Source organism: Chiloscyllium plagiosum, unplaced genomic scaffold, assembly GCF_037043375.1.
Source record: "Chiloscyllium plagiosum isolate Xiang-an unplaced genomic scaffold, Cpla_swu_hap1 HiC_scaffold_2, whole genome shotgun sequence".
Taxonomy (NCBI): Eukaryota; Metazoa; Chordata; class Chondrichthyes; order Orectolobiformes; family Hemiscylliidae; genus Chiloscyllium; species Chiloscyllium plagiosum.
This window is the reverse complement of record NW_028270140.1, coordinates 34928885-34947833: the sequence shown is the minus strand read 5'-3', so window position 1 is coordinate 34947833 and position 18949 is coordinate 34928885. Positions and strand designations below refer to the sequence as shown.

Below are 18949 nucleotides of genomic sequence, written 5' to 3'. Positions count from 1 at the left end.
CTTGAGGTCATAGATTATGGTGGGATACCACTCTGCTGCTAATGGCCAACAGTACCAATGGATTGAATAAGTTACTCAGCAACAATATCAGACATAGGAACTTGTCCATTTTCCACCCTGAGCGAGCATTATTCAAAACTCTTCATTTGAGTCTTGTTTGGGATGTCTGGTCAGCATGGACGAGTTGGACCGAAGGGTCTGTTTCTGTGCTGTACATCTCTATGACTCAATGAGTCCCATAGATCGCTTAACGCAGTCTCGATAGAATTGCTAACTGTGTGGAGGAGGCTTTTGTTTTGTGGCTTTTATGGTACAGATGAAGTGCTTTGAAAATAAGAACTTAATTCAAACATTCAAAAAAACGGCTCAATGGAGTAATTCCATTTCTCTCAAGCTCTGTTCATCCACTAAAGTTGTTAATCGTTAGGGTGATTCTGGCTACAAGAATAAGTGATCTCTTCAGCAATTGTTCTTTAAAGGATTTGGATTACAAAGATTTTCCTATATAATTAACTATAGCAGGTCATGAGAATAACTTGATTTACCTAATGAACTGTTTAAATCTGTGGTGCCTGAAAGATTCAACAATAACATTTTAAAAGGGGTATTGAATAAATGTCATGAAGCAAAGTTTTGTAGGACTGCAGAGAAGGTGCCAGGGGAGTAGGACCAATTGGACTGCTCTTTCAAAGAGCCAGTGTGGGCATAATGGGTCAAATGGTTCTTTACTTTCATGATTCTATTAGTAGCAGATCTTCAGAAAGATTAACAGGTCAGACACGAAAGGTTTAGCTTGTTGCTCATTCTGCACTCCACAAATCAATGTCCTCTCCTCTGTGCAGGGTTACTTAATCCAGCACAAAGAAAGAAATTTAATAGGTTGGTAAAGATTATATGTGAGATGTTCTTAGGATAAAAACAGTTATATATTCAGTCAGAGATATTTATAGTTAATACTACATACTAAGCATAGGTCTTTTGGTGTCTCTTCCTAGCAGACTCCCTCTGCTGGTATGTGTCTATATAGCAGCCTCAAGTGAACAAAGTGCACAATTTGGAGATGCCGGTGTTGACTGGGGTGTACAAAGTTAAAAACCACACAATACCAGGTTTATTTGGAAGCACTGGCTTTCAGAGCGCCACTCCTTCATCAGGTGGTTGTGGAGAACACAATTGTAAGGCACAGAATTTATAGCAAAAGTTTGCAGTGTGATGTAACTGAAATTATATATTGAAAAATACCTTGATTGTTTGTTGAGTCTTTCACCTGATCGAATACCATGATAATTTCACTTCTTTCATGTGTAACTCACAAAACATTTTTTTAAAAGTTACATTCTCAGGTAAAGTGACCGAGCAGAGGCTGATAGCTAAGTTCTGTACCCATTGGGAGGGCCTCAACCGGGACCTTGGGTTCATGTCACATTACAGGTGACTACCGTTGCACTATACACACACGCACAAACACCCCTACACACACACACACACACACATACACACACAGGCACTCCTATACACACACATACACACGGACACATGTATACACAGACACGCACACAGACACTCACACACACCCTTACAACATACACACTCCCATGCTCACACATACATTCTCTCACAGACTTAGACCACTCTACACTCACGCACACACATATACGCTCTCTCTCACAGACATTCGCAACCCCCACCCCAGACATACACACACACTCCTACAGACACACACACTCCCACTCTCACACATGCACCCCCTCACAGACTTAGACACTCTACATTCACATACACACACATATACACTCTCTCACACACTCACAACCCCTCCACCCCAGACAGACAGACACACACACACACATAAACACACACAAAGACCTGCATGCACACATATACATATATGTTTGTGGGGTAAATTTGTACTTGCAGAGTTACATTGTACTTTGCTCAAAAACTGCATGAATTCATGTAAAACTCCGTTATCTCACTTTTTAGATTAGAACCAATCTAAACATCATGGCATAGACAGAGAACACAGGGAGCTAACGCCTTCAACATATTGTTTGGCTAACACCAATTGTTATAGTTAATCTGAGAATGTAACTTTTAAAAATAAGTGTTGTGATTTACACATGGAAGAAGTGAAATTATCATGGTATTCGAACAGATGAAAGACTCAACAATCAAGGTATTTTTCAATGTATAATTTCAGTTACATCACACTGTAAACTTTTGCTATAAATTCTGTGTCTTGCAATTGTGTCCTCCACAACCACCTGATGAAGGAGCGGCGCTCCGAAAGCTAGTGCTTCCAATTAAACCTGTTGGACTATAACCTGGTGTTGTGTGATTTTTAACAAAGTGCACTATGTAATTTTTCAATACACTACAATAGGGATTTTTCTGTTGGTTTGTTGAAAGGCCTCTCGATGTGTAGGTCCTCATTATCACATTTCTTTCCAGCTGCAATCGTAATAGCAAACCCAAGGGAATGTCCCAATATAATTACATTTTAGGTGATTAACTCCATAATGAAATTTATTACCGAGGCAAGCATTTCTGAAACCCTCCCAGAACTACCAGGATCAAAACTGAAAATTCTGGAGAAGACTCAGCATCTCAAGGCAGAGTCTGTGGAAAAAGAAAGAAAGTTAAATTTCAAATTGCGCAAAGACAAAAGCAGAAGAATGCAGATGCTGGAGATCTGAAATAAAATGGAACATGCTGGAATTGCTCACAGGAATGGCAGCATGTGAGAAAAGAAAATGAGAGTTAATCTTGCAGTAGTCTGATGAAAGGTTCACAGACCTGACAAACTCCTTCTGTGCAGTTCTGCTGCTGAGAAGAATGGCTTCCAACAGCCACAACTATCTATCTTTGTGCCAGTTATGATTTCAACTAGTGGAGAGTTTTCCCTTTGAGTCTCATTGACTTGGCTTGTGGTAGGAGAATTAATGAAGTGTTCATTATAAATGGTAATTTGATCTTGACATTTACGCAAGAAGGGAACATTCAAAACAGGTCCTACTAAAACACTACTTTTGCAATAGGAGTAGAATTAGGTTTATTGTCACGTACTCACGAGAGAGCAGTGAATAGTTTACAAATTCACCACTTACGAAGACATCTTAGATACAAAGGTACCTTGGTACAGCTTCTTAGGAATAAATTAGAAAAATAAAGAAATTATAAAGTACATCGTTACAAACCTTCTTGCCATCTGAGCTACAAAAAGCATCAATGTTCAAAAGCTTAGGAATAAATTGGAAGAGTAAAGAAATAACTTGCTGGGCCGAAGGGCCGGTTTCCACACTGTAACTAATCTTAAATAAAAAAAAATTCAGAACGACAGTCCTTCCAAACAGAGAAGATGGAGCGGACAAATCTGCGCCAGCCCTCACTTTGGGTCGATGCCGGGCCTCGCCTCCAGTCTGCAGTGGGCCTCGTGCCTAGACCATGCTGAGACGGTCCTCTAGTCCATGCCGGGCTTCATCTCAGGTCTCTCAAGGCTGGGAGACCGTGCTGGGTTCACCCCCAGGCCGGGAGATTGTTCTGGGTTCACCTCGAGGCCGGAAGACTGTGCTGGGTTCACCTCGAGGCCGGGAGACCGTGCTGGGTTCACCCCGAGGTCGGGAGACCGCGCTGGCCTCACCTCGAGACTGGGAGACCATGCTGGGTTCACCTCGAGGCCGGGAGACCGTGCTGGGTTCAGCTCGAGGTTGGGAGACCTTGCTGGGTTCATCTCGAGACCGGGAGACCGTGCTGGGTTCAGCTCGAGGCTGGGAGACCGTGCTGGGTCCACCTTGAGGCCGGGAGACCGTGCTGGGTTCACCTCGAGGCCGGGAGACCGTGCTGGGTTCACCTCGAGGCCGGGAGACTGTGCTGGGTTCAGCTCGAGGCCGGGAGACTGTGCTGGGTTCATCTCGAGACCGGGAGACTGTGCTGGGTTCACCTTGAGGCCGGAAGACCATGCTGGGCTCACTTCGAGGTCGGGAGACCGTGATGGGTTCACCTCGAGGCCGGGAGACCATGCTGGGTTTACCTCGAGGTCGGGAGACCATGATGGGCTCACCTCGAGGCCTGGAGACCATGCTGGGTTCACCTCGAGGCCGGGAGACCGTGCTGGGTTCAGCTCGAGGTTGGGAGACCTTGCTGGGTTCATCTCGAGACCGGGAGACCGTGCTGGGTTCAGCTCGAGGCTGGGAGACCGTGCTGGGTCCACCTCGAGGCCGGGAGACCGTGCTGGGTTCACCTCGAGGCCGGGAGACCGTGCTGGGTTCACCTCGAGGCCGGGAGACCGTGCTGGGTTCACCTCGAGGCCGGGAGACTGTGCTGGGTTCAGCTCGAGGCCGGGAGACTGTGCTGGGTTCATCTCGAGACCGGGAGACTGTGCTGGGTTCACCTTGAGGCCGGAAGACCATGCTGGGCTCACTTCGAGGTCGGGAGACCGTGATGGGTTCACCTCGAGGCCGGGAGACCATGCTGGGTTTACCTCGAGGTCGGGAGACCATGATGGGCTCACCTCGAGGCCTGGAGACCATGCTGGGTTCAGCTCGAGGCCGGGAGACCGTGCTGGCTCTTATTGAGGCCTGGACTCCATGCTGGCTTCATCCCTGGGCATCACTGAGGTTGCCCAAAGATATGAGGCAAGAAGAAGGATAAGAAAAACATGAAAAGAGACAAAACAGAGAAGAAATGGATGAAGCGAATGAGCTCTTGCTCATGAGTCTTACGCCACCATCTTGGCTTATTTAGCCGATGATGACATGCTAGTTATCATCCAAATAAAAAAATGAGAGTCAAAATATTTATCAGTGTAAGTGTTTGAAACTCCTTTGTTTAACTGGAGTTCCAAGACATCTCGCTCTCTGCTTTCTCAAATCAAAATTTTTAACTAGATTTTCCAGGGTGGCTCTGCCAGTGCAGTACTCAGGGAATGCCGCAGTGTCTGAGATGCAGTAGTGTGGATGAGGCCCTCTCAGGATGGCGTAAAAAATCCCATGCCACTTTTTCGTCAAACAGGAGGGGGCATTCTCCCTGGTGTCCTTGCCAACATTTTCCCCTTAACTAACAAATGACCTGATCATTCACAGGATGTTTGATATGGGCAAACTGGCTGCTGCTTTTTATACATTACAACACTTCAAAAGTATAATGTTAGGCTATAAAGCATTTTTGGGTATCCCGAGATTGTGAGTAAAAGGATCTGCAGAAATACATGCCTTTGTATTGTCAAAAGCACAATTAATAAGTTGATTTGGAATGATACTGATTGGAATCCCTTTCAAAGCAGTGCTATGGTTAGAAGTGAGATTTTTGAGTTTTCTTACCAGATGTGGTGGTTTAGCAGCTGATGTAGTTCTTTTTTTGTCCAACCCATTCCTCAACCAGTCCCTAAAGCTGTCTGCTCGCATGTATAGGGCAAAAGTTAGAGTAAGAAGTAAAACATGTTTTGAGAAGGCTGCTTAAAGTGCTTGTGTTGAATGGAATGTGTCAATCTCCTGTTCTAGTTATCCTCTGGATCGATTGGGAATTGAATGCATTCATCAAAGTTACATTTGGTTTAATTAAAAAAAATACTTCTTGACTGCATAGCAGAAGCCATCTGGAAGGAGTACCATTGTCCAAGGTGAAACTGAGCTATTTAACAATTGGAACTGAAAAGTAGCCAAAATGTTTTCAATTAAAATGGCACTCTCGGTTACTGGTTTTGCCAGACATATGGGATCAATCAGGAAGTTTGTGCTGATGTTTTCTTTGGGAATGCTGATAGCTTGACGCATAAGTAACAGCGACAAGGAATCTCAGTTACTCCAGCAGTATTTTTTTTTTGAAAAACCCGCCCCTCTCCTTTACTGCTTTAGTGTCAGACTCAGAGAGACACTCAAAAGTTTCATCCTATCACAACCTGACTTCTGTCCTGGTCTCCTGAGAAAGTGCAGTTATAAAGAGAGAATTCTGAGAGAGAGAGAGATTGTTTTTGCCTGTGTCCGTTTTCCAGAAGAAACTGTTGCAGGAAGTCCTGGGAGATTTTGTGAAGATTGAATTAATAATTTTATTCTTTGTTTTTAATCTGTTTTTACTTGGTTAAATAATGCGGCTGGCTGGGACACTCTTCGTGTTTGTGCACGCCGTTTGCTGTCTAGCATCTTATCACCCATTTTCTTTTCAAAGGAGCTTCTTAAAGGGAAAGACCTTCGAGTTGAAAGAGCATCGAAACAGTTTGGCCACAGCTACCAACAGGGTGCTGAAGCTGGGCGCAGTCTTCAAACGCAATGTGCGCAAGCTGAGAGAGAAGAGCCTCAACCTGGATTTGGTCTTCCTGGTGGACGAGTCCTCCAGCGTGGGCAGTGTCAACTTCGACAACGAGCTGAAGTTCGTCAAGAAGCTGCTGTCGGACTTCCCGGTGGTGCCTTCTGCCACCCGGGTGGCAATCGTGACCTTTTCCTCCAGAAGCAATGTGGTGCCCAGGGTCGACTACATCTCGGCCCCCCAATACCACCAGCATAAGTGCTCTCTGCTGAACGAGGAGATCCCTGCCATTAACTACAGGGGAGGTGGCACCTACACCAAGGGAGCTTTCCAGCAGGCAGCAGTAAGGCACCCTCCTGTTTACCATTCACTTCTCAGGGTACAGCAGTTGACCATTCGCTGTGAGAGGAATGCAGGGTTGAAAAGTAACACAATGCCTTGTTGAAATGTAAAGATTCACTGACATTGAGAGGTCTGAGGGAAAATGTTCCCTTTAGTTCAGCAGCTGAGTAATTTACATTGAACACCTTTATTGCTTTTAACTCGAGGTTAACTGATTCAAAACTGTAGCCCTTGTTTTAGGCAGGTTTACTACTGCAGAACTAGGTCATCCTGTGTTCCACTGTGCCCATTAACCAACATCACTTCCTTCCAGTTTAATAATATCGGCCCTCCTTTACTTTGAAACCTTCTCCAGCTCCACAAACCTGCAAAAATTTCTGCATTCCTTCAACGCTGATTTTCTGCGGACAGGCATTCCCTCCCCTAACCGCTCCACCTCTCTCCCTTTCTCTCCTCCTGTAAGACTTTCCTAGCCACTATGAACGAGCTTTTGGTCAACACTCTTGTGTGGCTCTGTGACAAAGTTTGTTTGATAACACTCTTTTTACGATGTCAAAGGCACTGTTTGGTTCTGATTGATGTTGCGTCTTGTCTCTTTGTGTTGGCTTATGGAGGCAACGTATTTGTTTGCAAGCTCTAGTCTGCCCACATGGATTGTACATGTCTAATTTAGGCAGGGTAAATACTCACAAGTTGTGAGCTATCTCACAAGCCTTTAAGTTGCCTGATTGCGAGGATAAAACATGTTGTTTCTAATATCTTTGCAAGATCCAGAGCAGAATGTAATTCACAAAACTGGCCAGCCCTTAAGCTGCAGAAGCACAAAGAGAGTACATTTTTGACTCTCTCATCTAGCTTTGTACAGTCACTAGCTTCTGAATTAAAGTTGTTCGATGCACTATTAGAATACAATAAGATATTGTTATCAAGAAAATAGGAACCAAACCAATTGGCGCCCAACTGGGGATCAGTTGGTAATAGTGTCATTGAGTCAAAACCTTGTGGGGTTTAAGTATTGTATCCAGGGACCTAAGCATTAAATCTATAATGATACCTTCCGTTCTGCACTGAGGGAGCAGTGTACTGTGATATGGGCTGTGTTTCATATGAGATGTGGTTCACAGGTGCACATACAAGATCTCTACGGCATTATTTCACTCCTTCAAGGGAAGTGTCCTGGTCAATACTTATTCCTCAACAACTAAAACATAAATTACTTGGTGGTGTAGAATTTAAATATTGCTGAGAGAAGAAGTTTTCTATCTCAGAACAACATTTTCCTGATGGGTGCAAGATAGCATATTTCAGCAATGTGTCTGTCATACCCAACAGCCAGATAATTTGGTTTTCTTTTATCTCATTGCTGTTTTGTGGGAGTTCACTGTCCATGCACTGAACCTAGTGAAAGCAGCAGCCAAGTAATTGAGAAGTACATTATTAGCTGTGAAGGCTTGGGATGAGTGAGGTTAGGGTATGTGACACGGAAATGTATCTTATAGAATAGGACATCACAGACTTTGGAGAATTTCATAAGTATTGGCTTGGAAAACAGGGAGAAGTTGCTGCTCTTCTTCAAATTAGCATTGTGGGATATGTTTGTGCACCTGAGAGGGCCTCAGTTTAACATCGCCAAAGGACAACAACATTGACACCCAAACCTGCCTTATGTATTCAACTGTCTTAAGAAGGCTTGAAGTATCAACCATTAGGCTGAGAGGCAAGAGTGGTACTGACTGAGCCACAGTTAACAGTGAGGTTTTTGTTAAGCTCATTATCATGGGTTCTGTTATGGAGCTAGACTAACCCACTGAAGCGACAATCAAGCTCTGTTGCATGGCAAAGCTGGCTAGGAAGTTGTGAGTAGGACAGCCACAAGTTCCTGTGGTGAGCTTTCACAATGTTCAATTAACCATCAATGAATGTAAAAACAGGAGGAGGCCATTCAGCCTCTCTGGCCAGTATTCGGTTAATTTTGTCACTAATCTGAATCTGAAAACCAGATTTCAGAAATCTGTGCCAATTCCCATAATCTATTCCATAACTCATTCCCAACAAAAGAAACCTACAAATCTCAATTTTAATTGACCTCCCCACCAGCCTCTACAAGAATTAGTTTGTGGGAGAAGAATGCACTGCTTGAAATTGGGGTGGGAGGGTTGGTAAAACAGATTCAATATTGACTTTCAAATGGGAATCAGATGAATACTGATGAAGAAAACATCTACAGGGCCCTGAGGAAAGAGTCAGTGATATAACATGAAGTAGACAGGCTCTACCAAAGAGCCATTACAGGCTCAATGGGCTACATGGGCTCCTTTATGCTGTGTCATTCCAGATATCTTTCAGATCAACCTGCTCAGTGATGTTATTGCTCACCTCTGGAGCAGGTGGGACTTGAACCTGGGCCTCCTGGATCAGAGCTGGGCAACTATCACCACACCACGAGCACCATGCTTGGTCAACCTAGGGTTTGATTACAAAGCTTTGCAGTTGCAATCCACTGGTTCAGTCCCTATTTCTATGAGGTTTCTATGAGGAAAACCCAGCGATCTGTCCATCTACAGTATTGAAGAGTCATTTTGCCTGCAGGATAACTTCAACTATGTAATGTTATGGAAGTTGAACTCTTCTTTAGTGGTTTTCAAAAACTGAAGAAGAGAAAAGAACAAGTAATTTCTTGAAGTTTCAGTAGTAATGCTACATATCTAATTCTGCTACACAGAATGAAAAATTATAGTTCCAATTTAGTAGAGAATCTTGTTTATTGTTGGGTTTCTTACTCATTTGCTGAAAAGTTGTTGAGACACCTGAGTTAACTTTTCAGGGGAAGCCAACCATGCCTCCATCCAATCAGGCAGTAATGAGGGCAGTAAGGGTCCTTTTTCTGACGTCAAGGGCCTCAGAGTGGAAGCCCTACCCAGTGCCAATCAGGGGCAACACTGCTGTTATAAGGGCAACTAAGATCACGAGGACTGAGATATCAAGTGTGCTTTATTGGTTGTTGGGAGCAGTTTCCTGCAACTGTGGCACATTGATAGAGAGGGACAGGGATGGTCAGAAACAGGGATTGGGTAGTGGCTATCAACCATCTTCCCCACCCTCTGCCCTGTCAACAATACATGACTTAGTGCATATCGAGACAACCCCACTCCCATGCCAGTTAAGTAGCTCCTTTTTTTAACCGACCTGGAGCTGAGCTCATTGCAGGCCAGAAGGGAACAAACCCATAAGTGGTCATGAATTGACCATTTTAGTCTCTCATTTGGCGGCAAGGTGGAAATTGTGGAGCTTGGGCATTCCTGCCCAAAACATAATTCCAAAGGGGGAGGTATACCATCACCTCTGGGTCCAGAAAATGCCACCCATAGAATAATGGCAGCACAGCAAGAAGCCATTCAGCCATGCTGACCATAAATGCTATTCAGTTTGTCCCACACCGCTGTCCTTTCCCAGGTATTTACTGTTCAGGGAATTATTCAATCCCCATTTGAAAATGTTGGTGGAACTGCCTCTGCCAATCCTCAAGCAGTGTGTTCCAGGTCCTAACCCCTCATTCTGTGGAAAGAAAAGTTATCGCAACAGCATGTTACGGGTGAGTACTTCTGGGCTTAGAGTCATAGAGTTATACAGATTGTTGAATAATGTAATATTACTAACTAGATGCTACAGTTATACTGGGCTAAGATTACTATATGAATACTTAATATATTTCTACAGAGGAGCCAGTGGTGTAGCGGTAGTGTCACTGGATTAGTAATGCAGAGACCCAGGTGCATGATTTGAGGGAACTTGTTCACATCTTACGACTGCAGTTTGGGAAATCTATCGTCATTACCTTGTCTGACTTACACAACACGTCAAGCCCAAGGCAATGAAGTCAGTTCTAAGCGACTGCCAGAAGTGATCAAACAAATCATTCACTGTAAAGACCATTAGGGGGTGGACAATAAATGCAGATCCTGCCAGTAACGTTCATATATATGCCCAGTTACCTGGTCTGCAATTTCAATAACCTCAGTCCATTCTTTTTAAAAGTGTGAAGTAACTTCTGTTAAAACAGCAACCATTTATTGTTTGAATTTTAACATTTGGATACAGGATGAATAGCTTACATGTATTGTGGCTGAAATGTCCCTTTATATCTGTTACTTCACAGTGTCACTTCAAGACCACAGTTTTAAATTGTTTATTTCTGAATCTCCTCTTCCCCCGCCACACACACCCCCACCCCACAAGTTCTATTCATAAACTTTCCCATTTAGTGATATGGGCTGCACTGTGTAATCTGTGCTCCACTGTGAAATCTGTGCTCCACTGTGATGAGATGTAGATTCTCTCGATTATTTCCTAACAAAGAACTCCTCACCTCATCCTGCCTGTCACTAGTGTGTAATGAGTGAAACATAATATTTGCCTGTGTTATTATCCCAAAAATGATTCTGTATTTGGTTATGGTCCCAAATTTGTTATGATGAATTTAGGGATTGTTATTTTTTTCTTTTTTTAGTAGATGAAATTAGAAATACCCAGTTAGGTCACTAAAATAATAAAGCCACAAGATTCCACAATTTTAAACAAAGGAAATTTTATGATTTATAAGTCAATAAAGCAAACAGTAAATACTCTCTACCTTATACTCTAACATCCAGAATTAACATGAGGTAAACTGTATTGAACACACTGTCAAGCTGTGTTCAACCACATTAAAGGTAAGCGTAGCCAAGACAGATCTCTCAAATTTCTCCACAACTCACCCAGATTTGGTATGCTTTCCTTCATTGGTCAGACCATTGAATATAGGAGTTGGGAGGTCATGTTACAGCTGTACAGGATGTTGGTTAAGCCACTTTTGGAATATTGTGTGTAATTCTGGTCTCCTTCCTATAGGAAAGATGTTGTGAAACTTGAAAGGCTTCAGAAAAGATTTACAAGGATATTGCCAGGGTTGGAGGGTTTAAGCTTTAGGAAGAGGCTGCTTAGGCTGCAGTTGTTTTCTCTGGAGCATCGGAGGCTGAGGGGTGACCTTATAAAGGTTTATAAAATCATGAGGGGCATGGATAGGATAAATAGACAAAGTCTTTTCCCTGGATTGGGGGAATCCAGAACTAAAGAGCATGGGTTTAGGTTGAGAAGGGGGAAGATATAGAAGGGACCTAAAGAGCAACATTTTCACGCAGTGGGTGCTGCATTTGTGGAATGAGCTGCCAGAGGACATGGTGGAGGCTGGGATAATTACAGCATTTAAAAAGGCATTTGGATGGGTATATGATAGGAAGGGTTTGGAGGGAGATAGACTGGGTGCTGGCAAATGGGACTAGATTAGGTTAGGATATCTTGTCGGCATGGATGAGTTGGACCAAAAGGTCTGTTTCCATGCTATACATTTCTATGACTCTCTGACTCTATGTCAACGAGTCACAATATTTGTTTTTCTTTGCCTGACGACAACTTCCTTCCAGCCCCACTCAGCTAGTAATTACTCCACAGCAGCACAGAGCCAGCAACCTTCTTAGCTCGCACAAACGTCCCTGAGGGACACTGCACAGAGCCTATGACCTTCACCTGCCTCTTCAGCAGAACTTCAGTTGCATGGAGCCTCATCACCTGCTACCAACTATATCTCCACTAAGTGCCATTCAATAACCCGTCAACTAAACTGTGTGACATATTAAAAGATCCTAACAGATCATGCCCTTGTTTCTAGGCAGAATTGAATGTGGCAACCATTGGAATATTCTGTACCTTGAACGTTACAATCTCCACTTTACCAATTGCCAATCTACACTGCTGGTAACTTACAAGAAGACAAAGACAAGTAGAAAATAGATGTGATTGTACCCATGAGGAGTGAGAGAAAATTGGATAACCAGTGATCCAAGTTGACACTCCCATCCCTTTTCTTGCTAGTTATTTGATTAAGTCAGAAAGTAAATAAAAGTTCTCAGATCTTGTAGTTGTTGTCACTATTGTTTTGAGGTTGGATTTACTGATGGACTGTACTTCCGTAAGTGCTCAGAATGCTCACAAATCATATTCTTATACTTTACTTTCATTTGGAATAAAATGGAGATCTAAGAATAGTCAGCAAGGCTTTGTGTGGGGGAGCTTTTGTCTTGCACGAGGGGGTTTTTTGAGGCAGTAACAAATGTTTAAGAGTCGGGCAGATGCTGTATTCGACATGAACTTTTTAAAAGCATTTGACAAGGTCCTTTATCATTGGCTGGTGCAGAAGACTAAGTCACATAGGAGTTGAGTTGGTAAATTGGATACAAAATTGGCTTGGTCATAGAAGACAGAGAGTAGTTGGGGAGATGTGTTTTTCAGACTGGAGGTCTGTGACCAGTGATATTCTGCAAGGATGCATACTTGGATTTCTATTATTTGTAAAATATTTAAAATGATTTGGCTGAAAATGTAGGTAGCCTGATTAGTAAATTTGCAGACCACATGAAATTGGTTGAGCTGTGGGTAGTGAAGAAGGTTGTCAAAGGATAGACAGGGCATAGATCATTTGGAAGGTTGGACAGAGAAATAGCAGTGGAGTTAATCCAGACAATTGTGAGGTAATATCTTTTGGCTGGTCAAATGCAAGAGGAAAGTATACAGTAAATGGCAGGACCCTTGGGGCATTAATATCTAGAAGGATCTTGGGATGTAAGTCCATCACCATGAAAGTAGCAACACAAGTAAATATGGTGGTAAGGAAGGCATATGGCATGCTTGCCTTCATCAGTTGGGGCATTAAGTGAAAAAATTGGCAAGTCATGTAGCAGCTATATGAAACATTACTGAGGACACATTTGGAGTATTGTGTGCAGTTTTGGTCACTGTACTATAGGAAGGATGTGGAGGCTTTGGAGTGGATGCAAAAGAGGTTTACCATGATTATGCCGGAATTGGAGTGTATTAGCTATAAGGAGAGTTTGAACAAACTTGAATTGTTTTTACTGGAGCACCAGAGGCTAAAGAGCAACACAATAGAAATATATAAAATTGTAAGCGATGTGGCTGAATGGATAGTTGAAGTCATTTTCCCAGGGTGGAAGTGTTGAATAGGCATAGGTTTAAGGTGAGAGGAGAAATGTTTAAAGGAGGTGCATGAGACAACTTTTTTTTACACAGAGGGTGATAAGTGCCTGGAATGTGCTGCTAGGGGAGGTGGTAGAAGCAATGTTTGACAGCAATGTTTAAGAGGCCTTTAGACAGACACATAAACAGGCAGACAATAGAAGGATACAGACCAGGTAGAATTAATTGGGTGGCATGGTGGCTCAGTGGCCAGCACTGCTGCCTCACAGCGATAGGGACCTGGGTTCGATTCCAACCTCCAGCGATTGTCTGTCTGTGTGGAGTTTGCACATTCTCTCCGTGTCTGCATGGGTGTGCTCTGGTTTCTTCCCACAATCCAAAAGAAAATGTGCAGGTTAGGTGAATTGGCCATAGTGTTCAGGGATGTGTAGGTTAGGGGTAAACAGTAAACAAAGGGGAATGGGTCTAGGTGGGTTAATCTTTGGAGGGTCAGTGTGGACTGGTCAGGCTGAATGGCCTGTTTCCACACTGTAGGGATTCTAATTCAGAATGGCATCATGGTCAGCGAAGGGCCTGTTCATGTGTTATTTTGCTCTATGTCCTATGTTCTCAACGATTAGGAGGATGTCCAGATTGGGTGACACTGGGAAGAATGGATGGAACTTGAGTGGAGAAATTGAGACCAGCAGGTTAAGCCGAACAGCCTGCATCTATGCTATATATAGTAATGTGTGCAATCCTATTTTAAAGTATATTCACCCAATGCCTTTCACAAATTACTTGTGAATCTGATTTATGCCTATCTTAGGCAGAATTCATTTCAGACCGTAAATCACGGTGTAAATTTAAAACGTTTCCTTAAATGCATCTTTTGCCATTCAGGTGTCATTACCACCAGCAGAATAAAATATTAACTGTCCTATCGAGATTCTTCTAATTGACAGTGCGGAATTTACCAGCAAAAATTCAATGTAATTGAGTCACCTCCTGTTGGAACGTTTTTAAATAAATAAAAGAAATACATTTCCAGAAGGTTTAAAGTTGTGTGTAATCTCTCCCTGATCCCCCAAGGCGTTCTGGTATAAAATGCAAAGATGTCGCTCCAAAGTTGCATTCCATCTGCGTTCTCCATTTCAAAAATCGAACCAGCACAGGAACCATTGCATTCTATCGGAGCATTTGATAATCCCAAATGTACATTTCTGTAACTTTCAATCATGAGTTTAACCAGCACACCCTCCATCGTGATGAGAATATTTCATTTACAAGATTAAAGTAAATATACTTAAAGCATTCCGTTTAAAGCAATATTCTCCATTCTCTTGATGATCATCCATTGTTAATCTGACAGCCTCACAGCTGTTTGTTCCTGTGGCCAAATTAGAATTCACTGCCAGTGTTTCACACTGTACAGATGCTGACCATCAATATTCACAATGAAAGCTAAACTCCAATTTCTTTCTGGGAATATCTTGAGACACTTTTAAAAATACTTTTTTCTTTGAAATATTTTCCAATTCACTTGTGAGAGCTCAAGCCTATAAGAACAGAAACGGTTGCTATTGCAACCCAGGCCAGGTTCCCAGAGTCTTGGTTAGCATTGATCCTGTAAAATCCTTCAAGGATTTTGCATTATTATTCTTCTAAATTCTAGGCAATATACATAATCTCTTCAGGACAATCCTTTCATGCCAAGAATCAGACTAGTAAACCTTCATTCTCTGGCAGGGAAATATATCCATCCTTAAGTAAGGAGATCAAAACTGCACGCAGTGCTCCAAGTGTGGCCATACTCTAACTTTAATAATATTTTCTTACTGGTCTACTCTAATCCCTTCATAATTAGTGCTAACAAACCATATGTCTTTCTAATTGTTTTCTGAATATATGTATTAACTCTGTAATTCATTAACAAGAAGCTTCTAAATTTCAATATTTCTCAGTATTCTATTATTTTGAAACTATCCTGTTCAATGATTTTTTTCCAATAAAGTGTGTAATTTCACATTTCTGCACATTTACTTCCATCTGCCATGCAAGGGAAGGTGACAGCCTTGGGGTGTTATCACTGGACTGTTAATCCAGAGATCCAGGTAACGTACTGGGGACCTGGATTTGAATCCTGCCGTGGCAGAGGGTAGAATTTAAATTCAGTGAAAATCTGGAATTAAGAGTCTAATGATGACCATGAATCCATTGTCGAAATTTGGGAGAAAAGCCCATCTGGTTCAGGAAAGGGAACTGCTATCCATACCTGATCTGGCCTAAATGTGAATCCAGACCCACAGCAAAGTGGTTGATTCTTAACTGCCCTCTGGGATGGACTGTGAATGAATTATTAAAAAATCAACTTTACAACTTTCTATTCTCCTCACCACTTATTTTCCCAAATGCACTGCACCCACTGGAGTCCCCTTGCTGGTTATACATTTAAAATGGTCAAACTGAGTCGGTTACTACATTCCGAATAATAGAAGCTAGGATTTTCTTCACTAAAAAGACAAAGTCGGCAGTGTCAAACCAGACTGTGGGTTCATCAGAGAGAGAAAGAGAGAGAGAAACGATTGATGGTGGTTTAACCTGAGGGTCACCATGCCTCAGGCAAGGGGAAAGATTGAGAAGGAGAATCCTTTTTTGTAACCTCAGCCGGTGGTGTTGGTGCCACTGCATTGCAAATCAGCTGTCCAACCAGCCGAGCTAACTGACTGGACAAACTAGCCTCTACTTCCCTGTATTTTGCTCTTCCTAACAATGGTGTTACTTTGGTTAGCTTGCAATTTGTGAAAACCATTCTGGAACCTAGAAATTCTGGAAGATCAAAGCCATTGCAAGCACAATCTCTGCAGTCACATCCTTTAAACCAGCAGACACAGCTATTAGGTCGAGAGAATTTGCTCAGTTTAGTCACTAAATCCTCCAGTACAAATTCTTTACTAAAACTAGTTTCTTTAATTTTCTCATTTTCACTAGAACATTGATTTCTCACTATTTCTGGATTTTTTTCTATGTCTTTGAGCATGAAGATGCTTGCATGCTATTGACTTAACGTCTCTGTTATTTCCTTATTCCCTTTTATAATTTCTCCTCTACTGCTAATTATTAAAAAAGAAAGATGTGCATTTATATAGTGCTTCCACAATATTATATCTATATATGTTTGTGTATATAAAAATATTTAGAGAGAAGACAACACATTATGAGCCATGAATATAGCAGGTAAGTTGAAAGAAAACACGTCATCGTTACTTCACCTGGAGGGAGGGATGGGGCTTTGGGCAGGGAAGAGAAGAGTGGGAAAGGGTCACATCTCCTGCATTTGCATGGAAAGGTGCTTTGTAAAAGGTATGGGGTTTGGGAGTGATTGAGGTGTGGATCATAGAGAAAATAGTTCCTACAGAGAAGGGGAGGAAGGTGTTTTCAGGTAACATACTGGAAGTGGCAGGAATGGCCTCTACATTGCAGTCTCCAAATGTTGTTTGGGTGTCCACTTTGGTTAGTAGGTTCGCAGATGTCACCAAAATAAGTCGTACAGTGGACTGTGAAGAAGGTTATCCACGCTTATAAGGGTCAATGGGCTGAGGAGTGGTAGATGGAATTTAATCTGGACAAATGTGATGTACAGAACAACCTCTATTATCCAAGACAGGCAGGGAATATTTTGTTCAGATAACTGATATCATAATGTTTTTACGGGACGTTGAGATCTTGTTCGATTCATCCGAAATTCGAATAATTGACGTTCGGATAACCGAGGTTGTTCTGTATTGCATTTTGGTAAAACAAATAAAGACAAGGTTTATACAATTAATGGTGGGGCCCTGGGTTGTGTTGTCGAACAGAGAGACCTAGGGTTCAGGTACGTAATTCTTTGAAAGTTGCATCACAGGTAGGCAGAGTGGTTAAGTATGCAGTTGCCTTCATTGCTCAGACTTTTGAGTGTAGGAGTTGAGACATCATATTGAAGTTGGTGAGGTGACTTCTGGAGTACTGTGTGCATTCCTGGAAGCCCTGTTACAGGAAGGATATGGTGACACTTGGGAGGGTTCAAAGAAGATTTACCAGGATACTGCCAGGAATGGCGGATTTGAGATTTAAGAATAACCTGGAAAGGCTGGGACCTTTTTCACCGGAGCACAGGAGGTTGAGGGGTGACCTCACTGAGGTTTATGAAATCAAGAGGAGCATAGGTAAAGTGAATGACAAGGATCTTTTCCCTAGGACGTGGGAAGTTAAAATTAGGGGACATATTTTTAAGGTGAGAGGAGAAAGATTTAAAAATGACATACGGGGCAACGTTTTTACAGAATTGTTCATGTGTGGAATGAACTGTCAGAGGAAGTAGTAGATGTACGTAAAGTTATAATGTTTAAAAAGGCATTTGTATAAGTTCATGAGTAGGAAAGGTTTGGACGGATATGGGCTATGCGCAGACAGGTGGGACCAGTTTAGTTTGGGAACATGGTGACTGCGGACTGGGGGTTGGACCAAAGAATGTGGTTCCGTACTGTATGACTCTATGACTCTAAGTCTGATCCTCAGCTTCCTGTCATTTTAGTTGCTGTCATACTGACATCACTGTCCTTGGCTTACACTTCAAAAATACATCTCTGGATGTAAAGAGCTTTGGGATGTGCCGAAATGGCAAAAAGCTCCAGAGACACGTAGGAATGGATTCTGACAGAAATGTCCAAAAAAATAGAGGCTCCTGAGGAAGAGAAATTTGAAATCTCAAAATCATATCCAAGACCTGATCCAACAGATTCTAAATTCTGGTTCCAATTTGTCTCATTTGTGTATTTGTCAGTCTGTTTGCCAATTCGTTTTTCTCTGATTTGTTGCATTTTTCTTATTTGAATTCCTTGTTATGTAACTCTTTATGGCTTCACAAGGGCCAAAAGTATATTTTTTTATTAAATTATTTTCCTCTGCATTTTAAAGCAATCATTAGTCTTGTCTTAGAGTGTCGGCTTTCAAAAGAACCCACACCTTCCTCTCCCACTTTCTCCATATTGTTGCACTGGGCTTTTCAGTGCCATAGATTCAAAAGCTCCCAGTTTAAAGGCTTCAGCCCAACTTCCAACCTGTTTATTCCAACTCAGTTATAACATTGATGATACTTTAAGACTGGAAAGCACATTGAGATGTACAGTTGTTGTGAAAAATTCAGTGTAAACGCTCGCTTTAATTTCTTTCAAAGTCATGCATATTATGTGCATCATCCCTTGTCGTCCCAATGGTCAAAAACAATCAGGCAGTAACTGTTTCTCCCAATCTCCATGACAACCATTAAATTGTTTCCTGTGGCAGAAGGATCAGTAATCATAAGTCCCAGATATAA

General features: G+C 42.3%; 1 protein-coding gene across 2 annotated transcripts in view; it reads left to right on the top strand.

Annotated features, from left to right (window-relative positions):
• Positions 1-5950: 5950 nt before the first annotated feature.
• Positions 5951-18949, top strand: part of svep1 (sushi, von Willebrand factor type A, EGF and pentraxin domain containing 1) — a 241255-nt gene continuing 228256 nt past the window's right edge. The window contains exon 1 of one of the 2 annotated variants that reach the window (XM_043716221.2): positions 5951-6583. In XM_043716221.2, coding sequence (XP_043572156.2) covers positions 6083-6583 — 501 coding nt within the window. In that variant the 5' untranslated portion in view covers positions 5951-6082. The remainder of the gene's footprint in view (positions 6584-18949) is intronic. The other variant, XM_043716218.2, reaches the window with a different exon arrangement.